Source organism: Nyctibius grandis, chromosome 7 (genome assembly GCF_013368605.1).
Source record: "Nyctibius grandis isolate bNycGra1 chromosome 7, bNycGra1.pri, whole genome shotgun sequence".
Taxonomy (NCBI): Eukaryota; Metazoa; Chordata; class Aves; order Nyctibiiformes; family Nyctibiidae; genus Nyctibius; species Nyctibius grandis.
The window spans coordinates 50859115-50882706 of NC_090664.1; the positions used below are offsets into that span (position 1 = coordinate 50859115).

Below are 23592 nucleotides of genomic sequence, written 5' to 3' on the forward strand. Positions count from 1 at the left end.
ACACAGTAGAAGGGCAAGAGAAACAAGTGTTGCTGCCATATTGCTGCACAACCTTTGAGCAGTCTTTCCATTAACTCTTACAAATAAATCAGAACGGTCTTTTTTCTAAAGGCGTAAGTACAATATCTGTGAAACACTTAGACTCTGAAAGCTTGGAGATGTATGTTGAAACTAGCTATAGTGTGAACTTGGAAGGTAATTCACATTTACACATGCAGACCAAGGTTTTTAATGTCTTGTGGTTTTTATTTTTCAGCCTTCCTGGGTGATCTTGTCTGTTCGCTGTGGAGCTCTTCTGCCGTATCCTTTAAGTTCAAATTTGACTCAATTCTATAGGAAACATGTTAAAATAGATACCATCGAGGGATTAAAGACTGCTTCAAGTATGTACAGCTTAAATTTTTAAACTGGTAGGATGTGTTTTCCTTGCCAAGATTGCAGCATGCTTGGAGCTTCTTTGTCTTACTTCAGTTTTCCTCTCCCTCTGGCTATTTTGGATGCTTAATAGGCGCTTGCAAGAAAACTGTCATCAAATGGACTCAAAACATTTTAGCTGGAAGTTGATAATTAACTGTGAGGATCCAGGAAAAATGCTGGAGTGCAGTAAGTGGGCAAATGTTGGTTCAGAGTAGAATGGCCTATTCTGCCTTTTCTAGAAGCAGAATAAAGTAAGGGATAAATATGGAATCTCATCAACACTGTATTATAAATAACACTTTATTAACAGATAGTGTTAGCATTCCCATTTTGGGGATAGTCTGTCCTTGCCTTTCGTAGATCCTTGTTCTTCATCTTTGGCTAGATTTATGTTTCTTAACTTGTTTGGAGCATATATTCTTGCATATGGATGGCATATTCCGTCTTTTTCTTGTCAGTTATTACTATTTCATCTTTATTTATGTTCCCCTCAGTTTTTTTCTTTGGATCATAGGAATGGTGACAGTGGCTATTATTAGAGAAAAAAATTCATGCATCTTTTTGTCAGACCATTCATGATAAAGCTTCTGTAAATGGAAAAGCTGAAGCAGAGCGATACATTTCAGTACAGGTATGAGCAGATGACTGCAGCAATGCTAGGACTAGGGAGGTGTGCTGTCAGGCATGAGATCTCATTTTGGAATGAGTCTAGCAGGTGGTCGTGTCTGTAATGGAAAACAAGAGGTGGTAGATGCAAGAATCCAGGTGTTCGTATTGGGAATTCAGGTCTTAATGTGCTTTAGTGGTGCAGAATTTACGTTTTATACCCAGTATTTCAAGGTATGTACCTTTGCATTTCGCTGTGTCTCGCCTATTTTGGAAATAGCCTGTAGATTCTCTACTTCCCCATGTGAGTTTAGCTCAGGGAGCAAGCTGTAGGAAGAGGAAGCATTAAATTAATCAGATAAAATGATACAGTGAGGCCTTTGCAGCTGTTTTGAGCATGATAATCAACATGTCAGATAGGATTCAGCAGTGTAAAACACGTCTTCTAGCAGAAGAAAGCAGAAGAAAATTTTCCATGAGTGACTTGGATTCCAAGTGGAAAAAATGCACCGAACATTACATGGTAAAACCCAAATTAGCAGAGCTACTCCTGTATTAAAAAAAAATGGTTATTGATTGTTGTGATGTGATCTAGGCTGGTGATTTTTGTGTTTTGCATCTGGAAATAAATGTGTTTTCATCCTTTCATCATTAGGATGGGAGTGTGCGGTTGCTTATGTCACACGTCTATAAGCCTTCTCCCTCTTCCTGAGGACTGGTTGAAAAAATAATAAAATAGCTTGGATTTAGCTACATTTCCAGGTTTAAGTAATCTAGCATTGCATTATTAGTGTTGTTCTTTAACATGGAGAAGTTGCATTATTAGAAAATTGGTCTTCTGTCTGCAACCAGGGGTTTTTAGAAGGATGCTTTAAAAGCTGACATTATTACATTCCCAGAAGAGAAATCAACAGATAAAACCATTGAGTGATGCAGTTCATAACTAAATTGTAGCAATAAATGTGTGAATGTAGCCCTGAATGGCTATTGCTCAGGAAGTCTTTATTGTGGGTATATGGCAATGGCCAAATGAAAAGACCAGGTCTCAGTAGTATCATGTTCTTGGGCTGCATGGAAGCAGGAAGGTTTGTACACCTGTCAGCAATAAGTGTGTCCTTGGACTGTTGACTTTATTCTTTCTAGCACTTCATGTCCTTAGAAAGTGGTGGTTTTAGATTTTATTCTGAGCCTTATAGTGCTCACTAAAATGGGTTGTTAAGTCTTAACTTTGTTCTGTTTCAGTCTCTTTATGACTTCTAGTGCAGTGGCATCCGGGCTTTCATTAGGGTTTTAGGTACTACCGTAATGAAAAAAGTGTAGTTAATGGGAATAGCTTACTTTTTCCAACTGATTGTTTTTGGACCCTGTTTAGGCAGAAATTTGAGATTCTGCATTTTTGTCTTTTGTTTATGTTTTAATTTGGAGATGAAATACTCAAAATTTTCATTGAATTTACTGAAGAAGCAAGTCCTAGAAAGATCTTTTGTCAGTTAGATAGATGGATCTAATAAGAGCCTTAAAGATTTTCTGTCTGCTTGCCAATTCCGGTACTTATTTGATGGGCATTTGCCTGTCAGTTGTTAAAGGTGAAGTTTAATGTAGAAAGATTTAATGCAATATAGAAGCTTAATAATTTTGCCTATTTCTTATAAATACATTTTAACATTCCACTGTGAAAACTGTTTTCACCAGGGGGAAATTCAGAAGGCAGAGTGTTCGCCTGTTCCCTGCTAACTGATGTTTGCAAAATCTGTCTGACCTGCAGTTGAAGGGAAGGAACACAAAAATGAATCTGGAAGCAGCCTTCGTGAAGAAGGAAATACATTTTTGTGTGTGAAAACCTCAGTTATAATGCCATAAAGAGGGCTGGTGATTTCTTTCTTAATTCTCTTGATAGCAGCAAAAGCAAGAGTGAGGAAGGATTGATTATTTTTCCATGGTCTTGTACAGATGAAAGAGGGTCACAGCACTTCTGAATTTTTGTTGCTGGGAACAAAAAAAAAAAAGTTAGTTTTGTTACATTCCCTCTTTTTTGTTTTCCAGACCCACTTGGGACCTTATTGTTGTGCTGCTTGTAACTGTTCTAAGAGGGTTTATTTCACTCCTGTTCTTTATAGAGAGTGCAAGCTGCAGTCAAACTGATGGACCTCTTAAAAGTTAAATACCGAGCTGTTGCTGCTTTGTGTGCTAGGAGCAGATGTCAAGGCAGGGAGTAGACAACTGTACCCTTTTGAAAGATGCAGTACTGAATCTCTGCCTTAAATGATATACTGAGCAACAAAGTGATGTTAGGATGTTCATCAGACTTGAACTTATTAGAGTATTCTGGATAACGGCAGTAATTTATTGGGAAGTTTTAAAGTGCTCTGGGCTTTGTTGTCAGCTTGCTGTGTGTGACCTCTTCTGGGTCGCAGAATTTTAGTATTGCTGGTGCATCTCTCAACAGCATGGGAAAATAATTTTGTTTCATTACAAAAATCTCCGTATGTACTTGTGACACAACACGCATCTGTTTCTGTAGTCACTTTTTCCAACAAGATGTACATCTATCTTAAACACATAATCATGTGAAAGTGTAGAAAAGGGAGGGACGTTGCAGAAATCAGCTGGTCTGTCTTTCCCTGGTCACTTCTGTCAGACCATTCTCCTTCCAGTTCCACAAGGCCCGGCCTGCAGAGGAGATTTCATAGTCTCCCCAGTCACCTTACAGTGCCTCACTATTGTGTTGCTAGAGTTTAACCCCATTACCATGCTGCAGTCTAACCCTGTTTTCATTTATCTGAGCCACTCTGAACAGGGAGAACAAATTACTTGTCTTTTCATTTGGCAGCCTCTAAAGGATTAGAAGATGTGTCGTCTTAGCTACTTAAATACATCAATTCTGGTCTTTCAATTTCCTTGTATAAGTCATATTTACTAGGTCTGTAAAAATTCTCTCTGTGCTTTTTCACATACTGTTTCATTTATCTATCTCTTTCATGCATCTGAAAACAAACATGCATTGCTATCAGAGACCTTGTTGAATTTCGAAAGCATGGGGAAAACTTCATCTTAGTTTCAGGCTGTGTTTCTGTTTTTGCATCCTGGTGTGATGTTTTCTCACTTTGTGTTTCACAGTAGCTCCTAGGTTTCCCCCCCTGCCCCCCTTATGTGTTGCCTAGCCAACTTCCAGTACAGGGTTATACCTCAGTAGGAAAAAATTAGCTGTGGAAGATTTGATACTTGCTTATACTGACTTGCCTACTACTGTTTGCAGATAATATGTCTAATACTTTGTTTGGTTTGTTGTTTTTCTTGATACATGAGCTTATCCCTTGATGTGTTTGTTGTTCAGTGCCTTTTGTGGACTTAATAACCATGCTGTGTACTAGGAAACTGTTTCTGCTTTTCCATTATTTGTGAAATTGTGAAGGGCAGATTAGGTTCCAAAAGATGTCTTCAACCAAAAATTCTACCATTTGGTTACCAGACTTTGCCATTTTTGAAACCTCTGGCTTCTGTATTACTTTCTAACATTTTTTTCTTTTCTTCTTAAGACTGTGCTTTTGTTTCTTACTGGTTTTAAATGAAGTCATCCACCAGATTGCCATCTTTTTTTAATAAACATGCAAAAAAGGCACTGTAACTTTCTACAGGTGTCTGCTATTGGCTTTTGTTTTAGCAAAACACACTTTTCTTGGTCTGAGTTGTTTTATCAAATTGCCTGTGCATCATATTCCTTCTATATTGTCTGTTGCTGACTGTAGCAAAAGTTTCTTCTTCAGATTCTCCTGTATTTTTAAACATGGAAGATAAACACTTGATAATGAAAGGAAGCTCTTGGTAATGACTTGACTCCTATAAATTAAACTTCCTGTGTTTCGCATCCTGAGATGGGCTGAGGGAGATATTCTGGGCAGAGGCAAGTTTTTAATGTTACCAAAATTGGTCATATCAGAGGTGTCCTGATCCAGTTTGCACCTCAGTTTTTTTTCTGATGCATAGAAGTTGACTTGGAAACAGACAACATGCTTTTAAAGATTTGAATGGTCATATACTTGGTAATATCTGAGAAGTACTATGCATGCTATTTAATTTCCTTCTAATGTCCCTCAGGAAACTCTCTTTTAAATTATTTTGCATCCTTGACACCTGCTTTCCAGTGTAGATGGCTTTTCTCCAGAATCGTGTCAGATCTTTTTTGGAGTCACTGCCTGTCTCTCTCAGGTAAGAAGTGAACCATATTTCAGTCTACTCCAATGTACAATATGTGTGTGATGCTTTGGTTTTTTTTTGAGGAGAGATACCAGTTTTTCTGTTGTACTATGACTTTTTTGTGTATATTAGGTAAACTATCACCTAAAACAGTTTTTTACTGAAAATAGGGGCATGAACATTTCAAGCTGTGAACACTCAATCAATAATTTATCTTGTATTCAGCTGTATGGTGATTCAAAATTGCAGAGTACACTACACTATAAAGTCTTTGCTCCTGTTGTTCTATTTCTGCATTAACACAATATTCAGTGAATGTGTTTTAGCTGCTTATGCACTGAAACCTCAACAAGAGTGCCAGTGAGTAAAGTAAGTGGAAAGGTGGTGCTTCAGTGGCTTGTGTTCATAGCCAGCTCAGTAGCTCTGTGGGTAGCCTGGTGGTGACCAGTGTGTGTGCAGACGGACAGGATAAGGCCCTAGGTGCTATTGGAGTATATGTGTATATGTGCTTTAGACTTCCTGTAATAGTGTCACTGACTCTGAATGGTAATGGCTTAAATACATGGCTTTCTTGGCAGGGGAGGGGGATGTCGCTGTGACATAAATTGTTATAAATAAACGCTTAATGTGTTTACACAGGCTATTAATTTGGTCTACTTATTAAAATTCTGTTTAATGAATTTAAACAGGTTGTTTAAGATAAATAATTCTTGTTTGCTTGATGACTAACTTTTTTCTCTTTTGAAAGGTGATATATTAGTGTTGAGTTTTACAGAAGTGAAGAATGTTTTCTTTTTCTCTGTGCAGGTTAAAAATAATTGTTTATTGTCTTTTCTTGTTGCGTCTCTTTGTCACCCTTTTTTCATTGTAACTTTCATGCTAATTTGGTATTTAAAAGTGGTAGGTAATACATTAGCCAGACTTGTAAATGGTATGCCATGGATTGTACTAAAATTCTCCAAGCAGAAGGCAGCTGGTTGCATAGAACTAAAAGGCTTTTTTACCTTCCCTCTAGGTTTCATCTGAAGACCGAAGTACTCTGTGGGCTTTGATTACTTTTTATGGTGGGAATTGCCAGCTGAACCTCAATAAAAAGTGTACTCATTTGATTGTGCCTGAGCCAAAGGGGGTAAGAGTTTTACATGTACAATTCTTCTTGTTGTAGTTCTCATTTGCTTTTGAATAATCAAAAATTTTCCCATCTCCCTGAAGTCAGAATTCTTGAGACTGTTCATTAGTCTTGAACAGCTAAATTCAACACAATTATGCATTGCAGCTGTTCAGTTCGTATTTATTTTCTGCATGGCTTTAAGCCTGTTTGATTGAAAAGATGTCCAGTTTCATATTGATATTTGTATTTCTGGTTGAATAAAGCATTTTATTCTGTTTGTCTTAACCTAATTTTGACATGTCATAATCATTAGTGATTGTGATTTGTAAATCTGTAGATACAGAATCAGTGAAGAAAAATGGACAAAATTGAAAAATTGCATAAAATGCCCTTCCATGTTATAAGGGAGAGAAGAATAAAGAGCAGGAGTTGTTTTTTTTTTTCTTAAAGAAAAGAGAACTCTCAAAATCCCTCGAGTCGTTCCTCTTAAAGGGAGATGGTAGGATAAACAGTACATAGCATTCCAGTCCAACTCATACTTCACATCACTTCCATCATAGAATATCTGGAGTTGCCAGGGACCCATAGGGATGATCAAGTCCAACTCCCTGCTCCTCGCAGGACTACCTAAAAGTAAACCATGTGACTAAGAGCATCATCCAGATGCTCCTGAACTCTGACTGGCTTCGGGCCGTGACCACTTCCCTGAGGAACCTGTTCCAGTGACTGACCACCCGCTCAGTGAAGAACCTTTTCATGATGTCCAATCTGGACTTCCCCTGACACAGCTTCATTCCATTCCCTCATGTCCTATTGCTGGTCACCAGAGAGAGGAGATCAGCACCTTCCCCTCTGCTGCTCCCCTTGAGGATGTTGTAGACTGCGATGAGGTTACCCCTCAGCCTTCTCCAAGCTGAACAAACCAGGTGACCTCAGCTGCTCCTCATAAGTCTTGCCCTCAGGGTGCCTTTCACCATCTTGGTCGCCCTCCTCTGGACACGCTCGAATAGTTTGATGTCTTTCTTATATAAATTGAGGCGCCCAAAACTGCACACAGTACTCGAGGTGGGGCCACGCCAGTGCGGTGCAGAGTGGGACAGTCTCCTCCCTCGACTGGCTAGCCATGCTGTGCTTGGTGTACTCCAGGACATGGTTGTCCCTTTTGGCTGCCAGGGCACACTGTTGACTCATATTCAACTTGCCATCAACCCAAACCCCCAGATCTCTTTCCGCGGGGCTGCTCTTCAGCCTCTCATTCCTCAGTTAGTTGATAAACCAGCATTACCCCGTCCCAGGTGCAGAATTGGGCACTTGCTCTTGTTAAATTTCATACAGTTGGTGATTGCCCAGCTCTCTAGTCTGTCAATCTCTCTGTAAGGCCTCTACACTCAAGGGAGCCCATAGCTCCTCCTAATCTAGTATCATAATTTGACTCCCTACTCCTGTGTAGGACATCAAGTGTTGCTGTCTTTATGCAAATAGAGAAACTTGAATCAGAAAGATCAGGTAACTGGCTAAAGGCAGCACTGAGCACATCAGAGTAGCCTCCTCTACTGTAATGCTAGTAATGCTTTGGGTATAATAGGTCACTGAAACTTCTTGAAGCGTTCAGGTACTCCTCTTCCTGAAGAAGAAATAAATTTGTAATTGATTTAGTGTGTTCGGAGACTGAAAATAATTAAAACAAATTAAAGCTCCCTTCAAAGTACTTGCTTGGATGCTTTTAGTTAATATGGTGGATGGAGCAAGTTTTTGTTTTGTTTTTGTGGGGTTTATTTTTTGTTCTTTAATAACATGAGCACATTTCCGTCACCATTTTTTTAAATTACCAATTAGTGGAAGGGAGCATACAGGTTAGTTATTTGAATGTGAGTAACTCCAAGATCAGGTTCTTTACACTACCTCCTTACAGAAACCTGTAAAACTTTGTCAAGTTTCTAACGTTGTTTTGTAGAAATTGAGTATATTATTGTCCCACCAATGACAGTTTTAGTATTTTGGAGTTAATGTAAACTATCTAATACTAAGAAAAAAACATGGGGCTAGTAGGATGACAATAAACTTACGTGTACAATACGTAGGAAAGTGCTTTAGAATAAAACATGGACTGGCATTGGGAGAAGTGAAGATGAGGACATGGGAAGTGCTTGCTTTTTCTTCCTTGTTTCATTTAAAACTACAAGAACCTTTGTAGGATTTTTTTGGAGGAGGGGTGTTGTTCTTCAGGTTTTTTTTTTTAAGTGCGTTATCTTTCTTCTGTGGAAGAGTTCGAAGGGTGCACCGAACACCACCCTGGTTGTCTCCTCCATCACAACAAACTGTAATGCTTGGACAAAGACCTTTGCTACATAAAACGATGTTTTTAAGAGGCAATGGTACACATTTAAGAAGTGTTGCCTTAAATCATAAGCTTTTTAGAGCAAAGGATGTTAGTCTTGAGCTTGCCAATCAAAAAAATGAAAAAACCCACATTAACATTTCATATCTGTAGGATAAAATAAATATCTTGTTTAATTTACGTAGTCGTTGAATGGGGACAATTTTACAGGATGATTACTTAAAATGCTTCTAGTCCTGCTGCTTTGACGTACTACTACAAGGGAATCTGCAGCAGTTTGTAATGAGAACAGTTTTGACACTAGTGAAAACTTAAATGATTGCTTTGACTAGACACAAGATGATAAAACAAGATTCTTAATAATTCTCACCACAAAGAAAGAATGAAAACTCATATATGCAAATAAACTTGGTTTCATCTGTAATCTCTTTATTGTGTATGAATGACAGTTTCATTGTAGGAAATAACTCTAGAGAATCATTAAATTAAATTAATTTCCTCTGAATGTTCTGGTTGTTAATTTATATTGTTTGACATACAAAGGAAATCCCAGTTCAATCACTTTTAAATATTAGATCCAAAATTAGTTAAATTAGTTTCAAATCTTCTTAAAAAAGTTTTCTTTTTTTTTTTCCACTGTCTTGGTATTTGTGAGGGGTTTCCATCAAAGAGGATGTTTGAATAAACAGAGCACTGATCCTGTGTCTATTTCTGTTTCTTAGGAAAGGAAACAGTGAAATTTTGCTATTTGTATGTATTCAGATGATGAAATGATAAGGAAGGAGGGAGAGATAAAGTTCCCTGCTTTGTCAGCATCGTAACCTCTCATTGAAATGGATTTAGCTAATATTTGGACAGAAGTGTAGCTTTCAAGTTGAGGGCAACGTTACAGTTTGCAGCTTCTGAGAAAGCGTATGGGAAATATCCAACTGGTTTCTGTTTTGTATTCCTGCTGAAATGCATTTTTTTCAGTGATTACCTTGTAAATATTTGTCTCTATTGTGAAATTCTGATTTTTCCTTAAACGCTTTTTCATGTTGGTTTTTTTTTTAATTTTGTTTTGGCTTTGTTTCTTACTTTTTTTTAGTGGAGAAAACGTAAGTATAAACTGAACTGTATTTAGATTCACCTTAATGTCCACCTAAAAATCATCTACATCCTAGTATTGACTGTGATGTTCTTAGCTGCCGGAGTTCTGAAGGCTTTTTCAGAACCAAATTTAATGATTTTCAAATCATTTGGTGATTGGGTTTGAGAAGAATTTGGGTAGTGGTGTTTTTGCAAGTAAAGACTTAATCTTTTGCAGTGTTGCCTTCAGATTCCTTTATATTATAAATCTGGAGGTTTTTATTTTCATCTCTTGGAACTTGTGGTTACGTGCAGCTGTGTAGTTTGCGCTTTTGGTTCTGGGAGAGGTCACTTTCTGTTATTGGACAGGCTCTTGTGATCTGCCTCTCCATGCTCTAGCCCTGCCCTCAAGTCATTTGGGATTTTTTTGTCTTTAAATAAAATCTTATCTTTTTTTTCCCACCCCCCCAGGAAAAATATGAATGTGCTTATAAGCGGGACAGCATTAAAATTGTGACACCAGACTGGGTACTAGATTCTATAGCTGATAAGACTAAAAAAGAAGAGACTCCTTATCATCCTCGTTTAGTTATATACGAGGAGGAAGAAGAGGAGGAGGAGGAGGAGGAGGAGGAAGCAGAAAATGAAGAACAAGATTCTCAAAATGAAGCTAGTACTGATGAAAAATTATCAAGCCCAGCATCTTCTCGAGAAGGATCACCTTTGGGTGATCAAGTGTTTTCACCAAAATCTACTACTGCTGATAAGGCAAAAGAGGAACTGATGTTTGATGATTCTTCAGATTCCTCTCCAGAAAAGCAAGAAAGGAATTTGAATTGGACACCAGCTGAAGTCCCACAGGCATCTGCAGCAAAGCGTAGGTTGCCTCAAGGGAAAGACTCCGGGTTAATTAATTTATGTGCCAATGTCCCACCGGTGCCAGGTAATATTTTGCCTCCGGATATGAGAGGCAATCTAATGGCTTCAGTACAAGGTGCGCAAAGTTCCGATCGACAGGAAATGATGGCTACGTGGAGTCCAGCCGTGCGGACATTAAGGAATATTACTAATAGTGCTGATATTCAGCAGATTAATAGACCATCAAATGTAGCACATGTAAGTGTTGGATTTTTTATTTATAAGATATTGGACTTTTTCTTAGGAACTATCATATCCAAGAACTTTGTTTTCCTTTTGTTGTTCTTTAAATGTACAAAGGATTAAAAGCTCTCCATATTACTTAGAAAGTGTGGCCAAAGTAGTAACCTCCCCATAATAAGTAACTTCGTTCCTAGCAGGTTCACAGAAGTAAGAATGCATTTGGAAAAATTGATTGGAAGAGTAAAGCTGTGTTTAACTGTAGTGTGGTTTAGAGTTTCAGTATTGATTTCTTGGTAAGAGCAAAAAGAAAAAATTCATTAATTTAGAATTATTTGGCTAGTTCAGGAAACCTGATTTCATACCCTTCAAGCTTTTTATTCAGTGCAAAGAATTATTTGTGCTATCAACACATAAAACTGTGAAATTGATTGTTCTCACAGTAGGTTCAGTTCTATACTGTGTTGTTCTGCTGGGCATCATTAAGTCGTTATATAGTATAGTCAGGATAATGATGCAGAAGTCCTAACAAGTTCTTATGCCACTCGTATAGTTGAAATAATTGCAGCTTTTGTATTGAATTTATTTTTATAAGAAAATAAAAAGCAAGCGAGCATGTACTGACTTAGCTTGCAGCATTGAAATTGTAAGATGTTCATGGGAAGGGAACCTGAGAAAAGTAGGTGCTGGTAAATGTTAGACATATCTTTTACTTAAATAATTGTACTGGTGCATTTATTTGGATGTTCGTCTGAAGGTAAAACTTTCAAAGGTGCCTGAATAATATAGAAGCTTACAGCTAGTACTTCAATACAAAAAGTGGGGTCACTCAGAAATGTTGGTTCTTTGTTATCTATATGACTTCTGAATATGAAAAGGAAATGCAGGCTTCCTTTTAAAACTGAGTCTCAGATTCCTCTTCTCAGTGCCTTGAATTGTTTAAGGACTGAGACTTCTGCGTAAGGCACATCTACAACCCAGTCGTTGTACTATAAAATACTCTTTAGTGGTGTCTCTGTGGAAGTGTTTTTCTGTGAGTAATATTTATAGAGCTACAGGGCAGTTGATGGTATAGTGCTTTGGCTAGATTTTGTTCTCCAAAAGTCTGTTAGACTAGGGACTTGACTATGGTGTGCAAGGACTCTTCTGAAGTACCATATCAGGCTGCTGTGTAGGTTGCCGTGCTAGCTCCAGCACGTGGAGAAAAGCTTCGCATCTTAGAGTTGTGAATCTGCTTCCTAGAGGGAGGAATACCAATTCCACCTTTTTCCTTATAACTTCCCTCTGGCTAGGTTAAATTGTACTTTGTATCCTGCTTGGGTACCAGTCTTGGGTGGATTTCATGGCTTGGTGCACAATCTTGGAAAGTTAATGTTTAACTTGAACCTCAGATTTCTGCTGAATTGCAAGATCTGTAATGATAAGGCATTTTGCAAATACGAAGTTACTTTCTGAATATAGCCCTAGGATACTTTTGAAAGTTTTATCCCTTTATTTTGAAAAATGTGTCCTGAAGCTTCTGTAATTTTGACTTTTGGGACTTTTTTATGGAGAGCAGCATGAAGATCTCTGCTCATACTGAGCCACAGAAACATTCTTTTTGTGTATGTTATTGTTAGTTATTGAATGTTTATACTATGGTGCTGTCTAGACATCAGTGATGGGTGATGCATAGATAATCGTGGTTTTAAATGTATGCTATACCAACATCATCAAAATTACTTAGATGAAACCTGAGATGTTTTGAAGTGAATTGTAAAAAACTCTTGAATCACCTCTGATGAAGAGTAGATGGACATCTCATTGAGAGGATACAGTTAATTGGCTTTGCGTTGTAGTGATGTGCTTTGATTCCTCTCTCGCACACACACATCACTGAACTTTACACTGTGTGTGATGAAATAGTGTGGGTGAAGGAAAGAAGCTTTGCAGGATTCACCAAAGCTGATTTCATGTTTAAAAGACTTTATGAATGGCGAGTCTAGAGTTTCCTATTGCTCCTTCTAATTTTTAATAGGTAGTTTATATTAAAATATTTTAATAAATATGTAGAACTCATCCTAATCTATTAGGAATTTGCCTAATTTTCCCTTTCCTGATCCTTTAAAAACTCCCTTGCTAACTTGTGTTTGCTTAGTGTGAAGTGATTTTTTTCTCTTAACAGTGAGTTATACATCTAAAAATAAAATTAAACTCCAGATTACTTCAGCACTCTGTATGCACCTAAGATCTATTATTCTTAAGTATGGGTTGGTTAGGGTTTTTTTTTCTCAAGAAACTATTAGTACCCATCAGATCAATGTTTTTCTTTGTATTTTGGGATTCAGATTAAATAATACAGCTAAATATTCCTGAACTGGTTCAAAAGAAAGCAGCTTCTTATTAAGTTCCCATGTTTCAAACAGCACTAATTAGTAGAGGCATTATTAGCAATTTTTAAATTAGAGAAAATAAGAGTATGGAACTAAACTTTGAGCTTAATGGGCCAACAGGATTGTAAAATGAATATTGCAGTTGATGGAGTTGATCAATGTAATTATTAATATAGTGTTAATAGTCGTAATGTTATTGGATATATCATCAATAATAGAGGGATGGGTTTTAATCTTAAATTTTGCTAAGATGTGCATTGCCTTATATTAGGAGCCATGTGTAGCTCCACACTTTTCTATGTGTAAGTGCTGTCTTTTCATTTTGCTATTAACAGTTGAAGATTTTTGTTTAGCTCACAATGCATTTAAGCACAGGGCTCTGTTCTTTTGAGAATTGTATTTTCCCAGTAGTTCTTTAAATATTTGTAAAACTGAATGACAACAAAAAGGTCACAAAACTAATCTTTGTTTTCTAGATATTACAATCACTTTCAGCACCTACAAAAAGTTTAGAACAACAAGTAAATCATAGCCAACAGGGACATCCAAACGCGGTGCTGTTTAGTCAAGTGAAACTAACACCAGAGACACATTTATTACAGCAGTCACATCAAGCACAGCAACAACAGCACCATCCTCTTTTACACCTTCAACCTCAACAACTTATGCAGCTACAACAGCAGCAGCAGCAACAACCCCAGATTTCCCAGCAGTCCTTCCAACAGCAACAGCCTCATCAGTTTTCACAACAGCAACAGCAAGTTCATCAGCAGCACCAGTTCGCACAACAGCAGCTTCAGTTTCCGCAGCAGCAGTTACACGCTCAACAGCAGCTGCACCGTCCTCAGCAGCAGCTCCAATTCCAACAGCAGCATGCTTTGCAACAGCAGCTTCATCAGTTGCAGCAGCAGCAGCTACAGCAGCAACAATTGCAGCAGCTACAGCACCAGAATCTGCAACAACAACAGCTGCAACATCAGCAACAGCAAATACAGCAGCAGCAATTGCAGCAGCAGCACTTACAGCGATTACACCAACAGCATCAGCAACAGCAAATGCAGAATCAGGCCACGCAACACTTAACTCAGACATCTCAAGTGCTACAGCATCAAGTTGCAGCCCAGCAGCCACAACACCACCAGCAGCAACAACTGCAACAGCAGCCGCTGTTTGGGCACGATCCAGCAGTAGAGAGTTAGTAATTAATGCCTTCTGATCCTGGAAAAAAGTGGCTAATGACATGACATAACATGGGTTAGAATATCCCACATATTGGGATAATGCTGTGTTTATGGTATGAGATTGTAAGACTTAGAAATGCCATTCATGGCTCAGGACCCGCTTTACTAGTTTTTAGGCAAACAGATTTAAATTATAACTAAGGATGATTCAGAAATCTGAAAAGCCTGAGAGCACTGAGGGCTTTCTCTTGTCAAATGTATAGAAGCATAGAATCGTTTTGGTTGGAAAGGACCTTTAAGATCATCAAGTCCAGCTGTTAACCTGTCACTGCCAAGTCCACCAGTAAAGCATGTCCCTAAGCACCACATCTACTTGTCTTTTAAATACCTCCAGGGATGGTGGCTCAACCACATTCCACTACTTTATGCCACTAGCATATGAATTATGCTATGAGAACTGTGTTAGTCTGTGCATACCATACATTTTAATTTTTTTTTTTCCTTTGGAAGAGGGGAGAGGGGAAGCTTTCAAAGAGGATAACAACTGGAAAGACATCTTAAATTTTGGAAATACTGGTAAATTAATGAGGATTCAGTATCAGATAGAAGGTTGTCATACCTTGCTTTGAATTCTGTCCATGCTAGTAGAACTGAAAGCTTTTTATTGTTTCGACTATTCATAGCTGATGTGTATAAAAGAGTAAGTTGTTGTCTTAATGTTTTCCTTTTGGTGCCCCTTCCTTCCCCTTTAGCCCCCCTTCCTCCAGGAAAAAACCCACACAGAAAAAAAAACAAACCCTGGGCTGAACTGTGCCTTTAGATGTGGCTGTCAGCTTTGAAATTTTGGGTCCTACTTTTTCCAAGAAAAATTTACTTCAAAATTGAATGAAGTTTCTAACCTGGTAATAAGAAATTTCAGTGTAGGAAATATGTTCTGAGATGAACTCTTCAGACTTGTAAGTATTTAATATTCTGTTCTTTTATGTGCCAAACTATTTCAGTTCCAGAAGAGTATTTCCTACTGGGCTGTATCTTTGCAATTGCTGATTACCCAGAACAGATGTCTGACAAACAGCTGTTGGCGACCTGGAAACGGGTAAGATTCTGTTGTATTTTTAAAAACTATGATAACATAACGTCATAGTAACTAAATCCTAAAAGGAATGATGGGAAGTATTTCAGCACTGTTCACTTTTCTTTAGGCATCCTTTTGTGTAATGTTTGTGTTACAATCTAAAAACCATTATGCAGCTGCAGCTGACCAGAAAAAGTAATAAAAATGCTTTAGATGTGCAGCCTGGTTGAATTAGGTCTTTAGTCAGAACTTTAGCTAAATAAGTTATAGCCTTAACTATTTCCTGACTGTTTATGCTTTTAATCGGGCAGCTGTAGTGCAGCAAATGTAATATTGCATTGCTATCTATCTTTAACCTGTCTTTAACCTGATTGTATAAAAATACTTTTTTTTTTTGCATATAAATTTGGCATTTAATAGGCTGTGAGGTATCCACCTGAGTGAATAAGATGGAAGAATAGAGTGTTTCTATTTTTTGCCAACTTCTATTTTTCAGAAAAATCTGATTGTATCCTTTCCTAAATGAGAGGACTTTGATGTTCTTCAGAAACTTCTGATGGATTTTGTAGTTGAATTTTCCCTACAATTTTGCATAATCAAGTAAGCTGTTGACATTTTTAACAGCACTTGTGTTTATTGCTGAGATAGAATTTAATGGTTCGTGAAAAATTGTTTAATAGTTATACTGCAAAAATAAAAAGCGTGAGAAGGGTTTTTTTGTTTATATATCTTTATTTGGTTTTTTTTTAATTGATTCTAAAAAAAATAGACTTTTTGTAGCTCAGTGAAAAGGTGCATATTTAATTTTGTTTTCTCCATTTTTTTTTTTCAAAGGTGTTCTTAAGCTAGAAAACAAACACTTTTTTGGGGGGTAACTCTTCAATGAAATGGCACTAATGGTGGCAGTGTCCTTAGGAGTAGACTTTCATTTAAGGCTGTTTGTTTCTTAGGGCAATTTAAAAATTGTTATATATATTAAAATTTTTGGTTTTGTTCTCTTACCAGATCATTCAAGCACATGGTGGGACAGTGGACCCTACCCTTACAAGTAGATGTACACATCTTCTCTGTGAAAGCCAAGTCAGTAACATGTACGCTCAGGTAAGCAAACTAGTAACGTGTATTCATGCATGCTTTCATTTTCTTACTGGAAAGGTAGGACTTCCAGTATGTACTTCATGCGTAGATTGTAAGCATAAAATTAAAGTTTTTCATGATGTGCTTCTTTACGATTTGTGGTTTATGGTATAACAAACTTTCATAATGCATGTAGTAGACTTATTCCAGAGAACACTGAGAAAGATGCTATGAGAAGGAGGATCCTGAAAAAGCAGAGAAAAACAAATGATTAAAATCAAAGCTTTGTATTGTAGAAAAAGTTTAAAATGAAATAAAGACGTATTTTGATTTTTAAAAGCTGTTTATGCATGTATTCATAGGCTTTAAGAGAAAGGAAGAGATGTATTACAGCACATTGGCTGAACTCAATCTTGAAGAAGAAGAAAATGGTACCACCTCATCGAGCCCTTCATTTTCCAGTGGCATTTCCACCAGGAGGAAAGCCGTGCTCTCAACATGTGAGAAGAAAAAGCTTATTTCTAAAGAATGCTTGCTTCATTGCATGAGCAGTGTTAAAATATAGCTATAAAGTGCTTACTCAAAGCAAAATACACACTTCTTTTGTCTTAGAAGAAAAGCTTCTGTGAATCTTAAGATCCTATGTTGATGTGATGCATACTACTGGATTCAGAGTGCTTTGCAAGTCTCTACAGAGTTCTGAGTGCTACAGATTAACACCTGTGTTTGTGGTTTATTCTCTTAAAAAGAGAAACTGAGGTGCAAAGATTACATGAGTTATGCATAGCAAGATGACAGGAATCCAAGATGCCTAGTTTTTGACTAACAGCACATCTAATAGTATATGCTTTCTTTACCATAACCCAATATTTTGAGGGTATTTTTTGAGGTTTTTACTTTTTCTGGGTCAACACCTAGCAAATATCAGAAAAGGAAGCCAGTGCTGTTAATCAGAGAGTAGGAGGTCACAGTTTCAGTAGCCTGTGCAATGAGGAACACTGGGGAAGATGAATTTTGTGGGGTTGAAGGATAAACCTGCAGTTGAATCAGATGCATCTTGGAATACACTGTGTAACATAAAACAAGATGCCAAAGTATGTCTTGGCATCCAATTCTTTGAGCTGGATGCAGACATACAGGATGACAGCCCTACTACTGCCCTGTTCTAAAAGACATAGAAAGAAATACAGGTTTGGGAATATTAGAATATAACAATATGCATGCGAACACAGTGGTTAGTAAATGTGATATGTAATGCAATAAATGTGGTTTATTATCAACAACAAAATTGCCATTGCTTTTTCCGAAATTAAAGGAGAGAATGGCAAAAACGAAAACTTGGCAAGACTAAGGATAAGAAAGGAAGAGGTGAATTACAGTTCGCCACCAGTGATCAGCTGGCACAGTTTATTTGGCTTCATGTCAGGGTAGAGCACAGCATTCAGGAGATTTTTAAAAGTAGAACAGGGCAAGTAAGTATAAGCGTTTTTGTGTCTCCCTGAATATAAACAGCAGCAGAACAAAGAGGTGAGACATGTGCGAGAAAACTAGCTGTGAGCTCTTTTGTAGTAAATGAGAAAAAGCTGACCAGTAGAATGAAAATAATTCTTCGTGAGTCAGAACTAGTGCTAGAAACCTGAAATGTTTATGTATAAACAAATTAATTTTAAATTGTACTTTATGTATCCCACAGGCCGTGTTTTAAGTGCCTATATGTCATAGTTACAATACTGTAATTTCATTGTAATGTAAAAAAGTTAGTAACAGAAAAATATTTTCAACAGGAGTGTTTTGTAAGTGCCATCTATGCTCAGTTATTTGTAACTGTCTCTTTCTATCTGTAGATAATCTCTGTGACAGGATTTGTTGATAGTGACAGAGATGACCTCAAACTAATGGCCTACCTAGCAGGTGCCAAATACACAGGCTATCTGTGTCGCAGCAATACAGTTCTCATCTGTAAAGAGTAAGTGGTTTGTCTCTGCAATACTCGTTCTCAGTGCATTTCTTAGTGTGAGGTGCTAGTTACACCTCATTATAAGAATGTTAATTTTAATCAATTTTGCGATTTGATAGCAGTAAACTTAGTGATGATGTTCCTTGAACTAAAGTACTGCACACTATTACCTGATAAATTTTGCCTTCTGAAGACAAGCAAAAGAAAAGCAATTTTGAATTTCACTCTTTTACAATATTTTGTAAGTGATGCTGACTGTTACACCATCTATAAGTAAAATATATATATTTTTAAAAAAATGATTGTTTTAAGACGTTGGGGGAGGGAAAATTAAGTTAAATCCAGGTCTAACCTGATTCCATTTGGGGCAGAAATTCTCCCCAAATTGACTTGTTCTAACACGTAAAGCAAAAATATTTTTTTCAGAGTATCTACTTTGTCACAGTTAAAATAGATAATAGGCCAACACAGAAATATTGGTATTTTAGGTTTATTATTAGAAATTGCTATTTTACCTGTTTCATTGAAATATCATTTTTTTTTCTTCATCTCTGAACAATAAGGCCCAGTGGCTTGAAGTATGAGAAAGCTAAAGAGTGGAGAATACCATGTGTAAATGCGCAATGGCTCTGTGACATACTGCTGGGAAATTTTGAAGCTTTACGGCAGATACAGCACAGTCGGTATACAGTATTCAGTCTTCAAGATCCACTTTCTCCTAGTCAACATCTAGTTCTAAACCTTCTGGGTAAGAGTTTCAATCCCAAAATCCTGTGTTCTGTAGCATTTATATATGTACCCATTTAATCAACAGAAGCATGTGTCTTCTGTTACAAATAACTGCAGTGGTTTGTTTTGTTCTTCATTTCTTAGATGCTTGGAGAGTCCCATTAAAGGTTTCACCAGAACTTCTAATGGTATGTTGAATTATTGTATATATACAGCTATTTTTTGTAAGATTACTCTTTAGTGCTTTTAATGTGTGAGCACATGTGTATGTGGTGTGAGCAACATACCAGAGGGACTTAACACAGACCCATACTGAACCTCCTGGCTGTACTTCCTGCTAGTGTTTTCTCTATTTTATTTTGAGAATCAAGTTACTTTTAAGATGTCCTAGGCTAGTGCTTCACTCTTCAATTTTTACATCAGACCTTTAGAAAGGGCTTAGTGTTTTTTGAGTCAGTACCAAACGCTAACTGAAAATCAGTCTACGTAAGGGTTTTTAAGGCAGAGCACCAAAAATCAGTGAGAATTTTGTTAGAATATTGTCTAAATTTTAAATAGTTTTTATTTTAAATAATGTAAATTAATGGTGGAACTACTTTAGATCATCTCTTTGAAATAGTGTAAGAACAAAAACTATGGGTATATATGCCACATATTTTGTAATGTAAAAATACATCTTGCTTTAAAAAGTGTAGTTGATAATCCTGGAAATAACAGCACTGTAAATGAACACCACTAAGGATATGAAGAATGTACTTTAAAAAAGGTACAAAATGTAGTTTTTGTTATGTGTATTCTGTGAAACATGCAAAACGTGAGACAGGTGTAAGAGCTGAGGTGGAAACTGCAGCTGATCTTCTGAACTGTTTCCTTGTTCTGAATGTGTAGAAAACTATTTCAGTAGTGGCTGATCTAGTACTGGGGAGGTGGGAGTGTCTGTCCAGTGAGTACCTGAGCATCCACTGGAGCTTCTGTTTATGTAGTCAGGGAACTTGAGTGTTTAAAATGCAGGTGCCAGTATTTTCTGTTGATATTTAAGCACCTGGAAGAGTTTTGTAGTCTTCATGTCCAATGGACAGGTTGTTCGGTCTCTTTCTAATTTAATTGTTTGGGATTTCCATTGACGATTATCAGCTTTATTTAAAGGAAAAAAAGTCCCACAATATTTTTATTTGGTGTTCACAAAAATGATTACATAACTTTATGGAGAAGCTTTGGTTAATGCTCAGCTTTGCTCTTGAGTCAGCTCTGTAAGCAATAGGTACACCAGTATGCATTCAGTAGCATGTCTTTTTTATTTGTGTTTAATTTTAATATAGTCTCAGAATATCGGTGTATAGTTTTCATCTTTCAGAATAGAAGTTCGTTTTCCCAGCTCAATTCAGATATAAACATGTAGATGATCTAATTTCAGGGTGTGAGGTTGCCTTTGAAACCAAAGCAAAATGAATCCAGTCTTCAGCCATCTTCCAAAAGAGCAAGGTAAGATTAGCAAACAATTAGTGCCTGTAGTCCTTAATTTACTTTTCTACAGAAGTAGTTCCTTCCTGTGCCCTGCGAATTGAAATAACTATCAAGGTTTTTTGCATATTGCCAGCTACTCAACTGGCAGGAATAAAATAATAACAGGAGAGCGAAGTAGTAAGAGAATTGGGAGAGAACAAGTACCCTCCAGTACCTGACGGGAGCCTACAGGAAAGCGGGAGAGGGACTTTTTACAAGGGCATGTAGTGATAGGACGAGGGGGAATGGTTTTAAACTGAAAGAGGGGAAATTTAGATTAGGTCTTAGGAAGAAATTCTTTCCTGTGAGGGTGGTGAGACACTGGAACAGGTTGCCCAGAGAAGTTGTGGCTGCCCCCTCCCTGGCAGTGTTCAAGGCCAGGTTGGATGGGGCTTGGAGCAACCTGGTCTAGTGGAAGGTGTCCCTGCCTGTGGCAGGGGGGTTGGAACTAGACGATCCCTTCCAACCCAAACCATTCTATGATTCTATAACAGAAACAAGAGAATATGTCCTGTTCTCAGCATAGAAATTTTTTCTTCAGAAGAAGATCGATCCTGGCTAATTCTTATTCATCTGAGTACTTCTATTGGTAAAAGTTGCCAGAGTGTGCTTGTCTAGTTTTAAAATAATAATAATAAAACTTTGGGCCCAAACTTCACATTCTGGTGTGTTTGATGTATTTTGTAGGATTGAAGACCTACCACCGCCTACTAAAAAACTCACCCCAGATTTGACACCAATGGTGCTCTTCACAGGATTTGAACCTATGCAAGTTCAACAGTACATTAAGGTGACTTTCATGCTTATCTCTTGTGAACTACATCTGATAACTTTTTTCCTTATGTTGAATTTTTGGTATCTACGACTTGATTAGCATACATCTAGTGGATAAAAACCCATGCTACTGAGGTTGAGGTTAGAGTGTAGATTTATGTGAAATGAGTTTTATTTGGTAACTGTTCTGCTTTAGTTAACTACTTCATACTTCTGTGCTACTGTTTTAAAAAGCAAGAAAGCCCCTTCCACATTTGTTTTTAAATCTGCAAACTTTATGACCAAATTTAGGTGAGAAAAATAGTGATGGTTGTACTGGATAAGACCCAAGATTCTTCTAGTGTAGTTGCTATCTGTAATGCCAAATGCTTCAAAGAAAGCTGATGACAAAGCTTATGGCAGGTGTGAGATAATAAGTTCCTATGGAGATTTTTTTCTGTTCCCTAGTAAACCAGTCCTGAAACCTAACTCTAAATAATTTATAACATCATTTTAACGGTATAAAAATCCAATCATTCCTTGAACCTTAATAATTACTAAGTATTTGTTCCAAAAGAACTTTTAATTTATGGTATTTTTCACATGTTGGCTGAGGTTTGAGACACAGCATTTTTTTAACTGCTGACCTCAGTAGTGCATGAAAGATCCTGCCACTGATGCCTGCTCCAGATAAAAGCAAATGATGCCTAGTTTGAGTCCGCTACATTTCTTAGAAATATGCATCACTTCGGTATGCTCAAAAATATCTAATATATTCTTTATTATACCTAAACTTGTTTTTAAAGTAGTTGAACTTTGGAGTGTTTTTTTCCCTTGTAGTGTTTGCATTTGAAGCTTGATATTAAATATTTTGGAACATAAAATATTTTTTAGTATATCCCATAAAAGTTCCAGTGTCAGCTCCTTGTTTTCTGTCATGTTGGTTCTGGGTTAATTATATGGAGAACCTATTTTGTAACAGCTATAGCTCACAAATATAAAAAATGAACTTCAGCCTCAAGGCTTGTGAAGTTGAATCTCGATTTGTCAGCCATGATACCATCGAGACCTTTCAGAGTTTGGATACTTAGCTGAGGCTGGAGGATACTTCTTATCTTGAGATGGAGGGGTAGTCTTTTCCTGTATGTCCAAAGGGTTCCTTGAACATCAGAATAGAAATGTGGGAAGATCTGCACTCATACATATACAGTGTTTGAGGTGAACATGTATTAACTATGAAAGGAACAACCTTTGCCTTTCATAGGTGTGCAGGTGTACTGTTGACGATGTGTTTATACATACCCTGAGGAAATAAATAGTAGAGAGGTTCAGTGTCATTGAATAATACTTCTGTGTATCATCTCTATGCAAGTCCAAGCACAGTAAAGTTAAGTTTTAGACAGTGTCCCTGTCTATCCTACTTGTTCCTTATTATCAGAGCAGTAGAGTACAGAGGGATGCCAGAGATCTTTTAGGGTTTCTAATACACCCAGTAGGCCTTCCTGCATTTGTGGCTCCTGATAACTGATGTAATAAAATCACCCTAATATGTGCAATATTTATACTTAAACATATCAGTAGATTTTTTATTTATTTATACAAAATGCTTGTTGAAGCAAATCGGAAATCTGTGGCGCATAGGTACTTAAGTTGTCCAAATATTTTTTCATTCTTTAAATTTTTATGGGGGGAAGCACTCTTTATTTGTAGCTAACACCTGTGGTAGTTTGTGCCTCACCAGTTGGTTAGTTGTATTACTAATCCCTTCAGATAATGATTTGTATCTTAACTGACAACATAGCAACTGTGATGAGTTAGTTTGAGTTTGGTAATTTAAACCAAGGAAAAAAAGGATAGTTGCTCCGTATCATGAAAAACACGTGGAACTACTGCATTTAAATACATATTTTTCATGAGATGCTTTTCTTTTTGTAGAAAAGACTAGCAAAATTAAGTTTACTGTAGCTACAGTGTATATTGTACCTTCCATAGAAAAGAGCAAAATTATTAAATTTTCTGCTTCCTTAAATTTAATAGCATGTTTTACTTAAAAAAGATTTTCATTTGTATCTTACAGTTATTTCCTTACTTTAAAAGAACACAAACTAAAACC

At 37.1% G+C, this 23592-nt stretch overlaps 1 protein-coding gene across 1 annotated transcript in view; it reads left to right on the top strand.

The window, feature by feature from the left end:
• PAXIP1 (PAX interacting protein 1) overlaps positions 1-23592 on the top strand; it is a 36648-nt gene that overhangs the window by 7459 nt on the left and 5597 nt on the right. Inside the window, exons 3-15 of the mRNA XM_068404941.1 lie at positions 257-300; positions 5166-5229; positions 6233-6346; positions 10206-10850; positions 13681-14398; positions 15387-15481; positions 16466-16561; positions 16900-17037; positions 18382-18503; positions 19058-19242; positions 19368-19411; positions 20638-20705; positions 21414-21516. Coding sequence (XP_068261042.1) covers positions 257-300; positions 5166-5229; positions 6233-6346; positions 10206-10850; positions 13681-14398; positions 15387-15481; positions 16466-16561; positions 16900-17037; positions 18382-18503; positions 19058-19242; positions 19368-19411; positions 20638-20705; positions 21414-21516 — 2436 coding nt within the window. The remainder of the gene's footprint in view (positions 1-256; positions 301-5165; positions 5230-6232; positions 6347-10205; positions 10851-13680; positions 14399-15386; positions 15482-16465; positions 16562-16899; positions 17038-18381; positions 18504-19057; positions 19243-19367; positions 19412-20637; positions 20706-21413; positions 21517-23592) is intronic.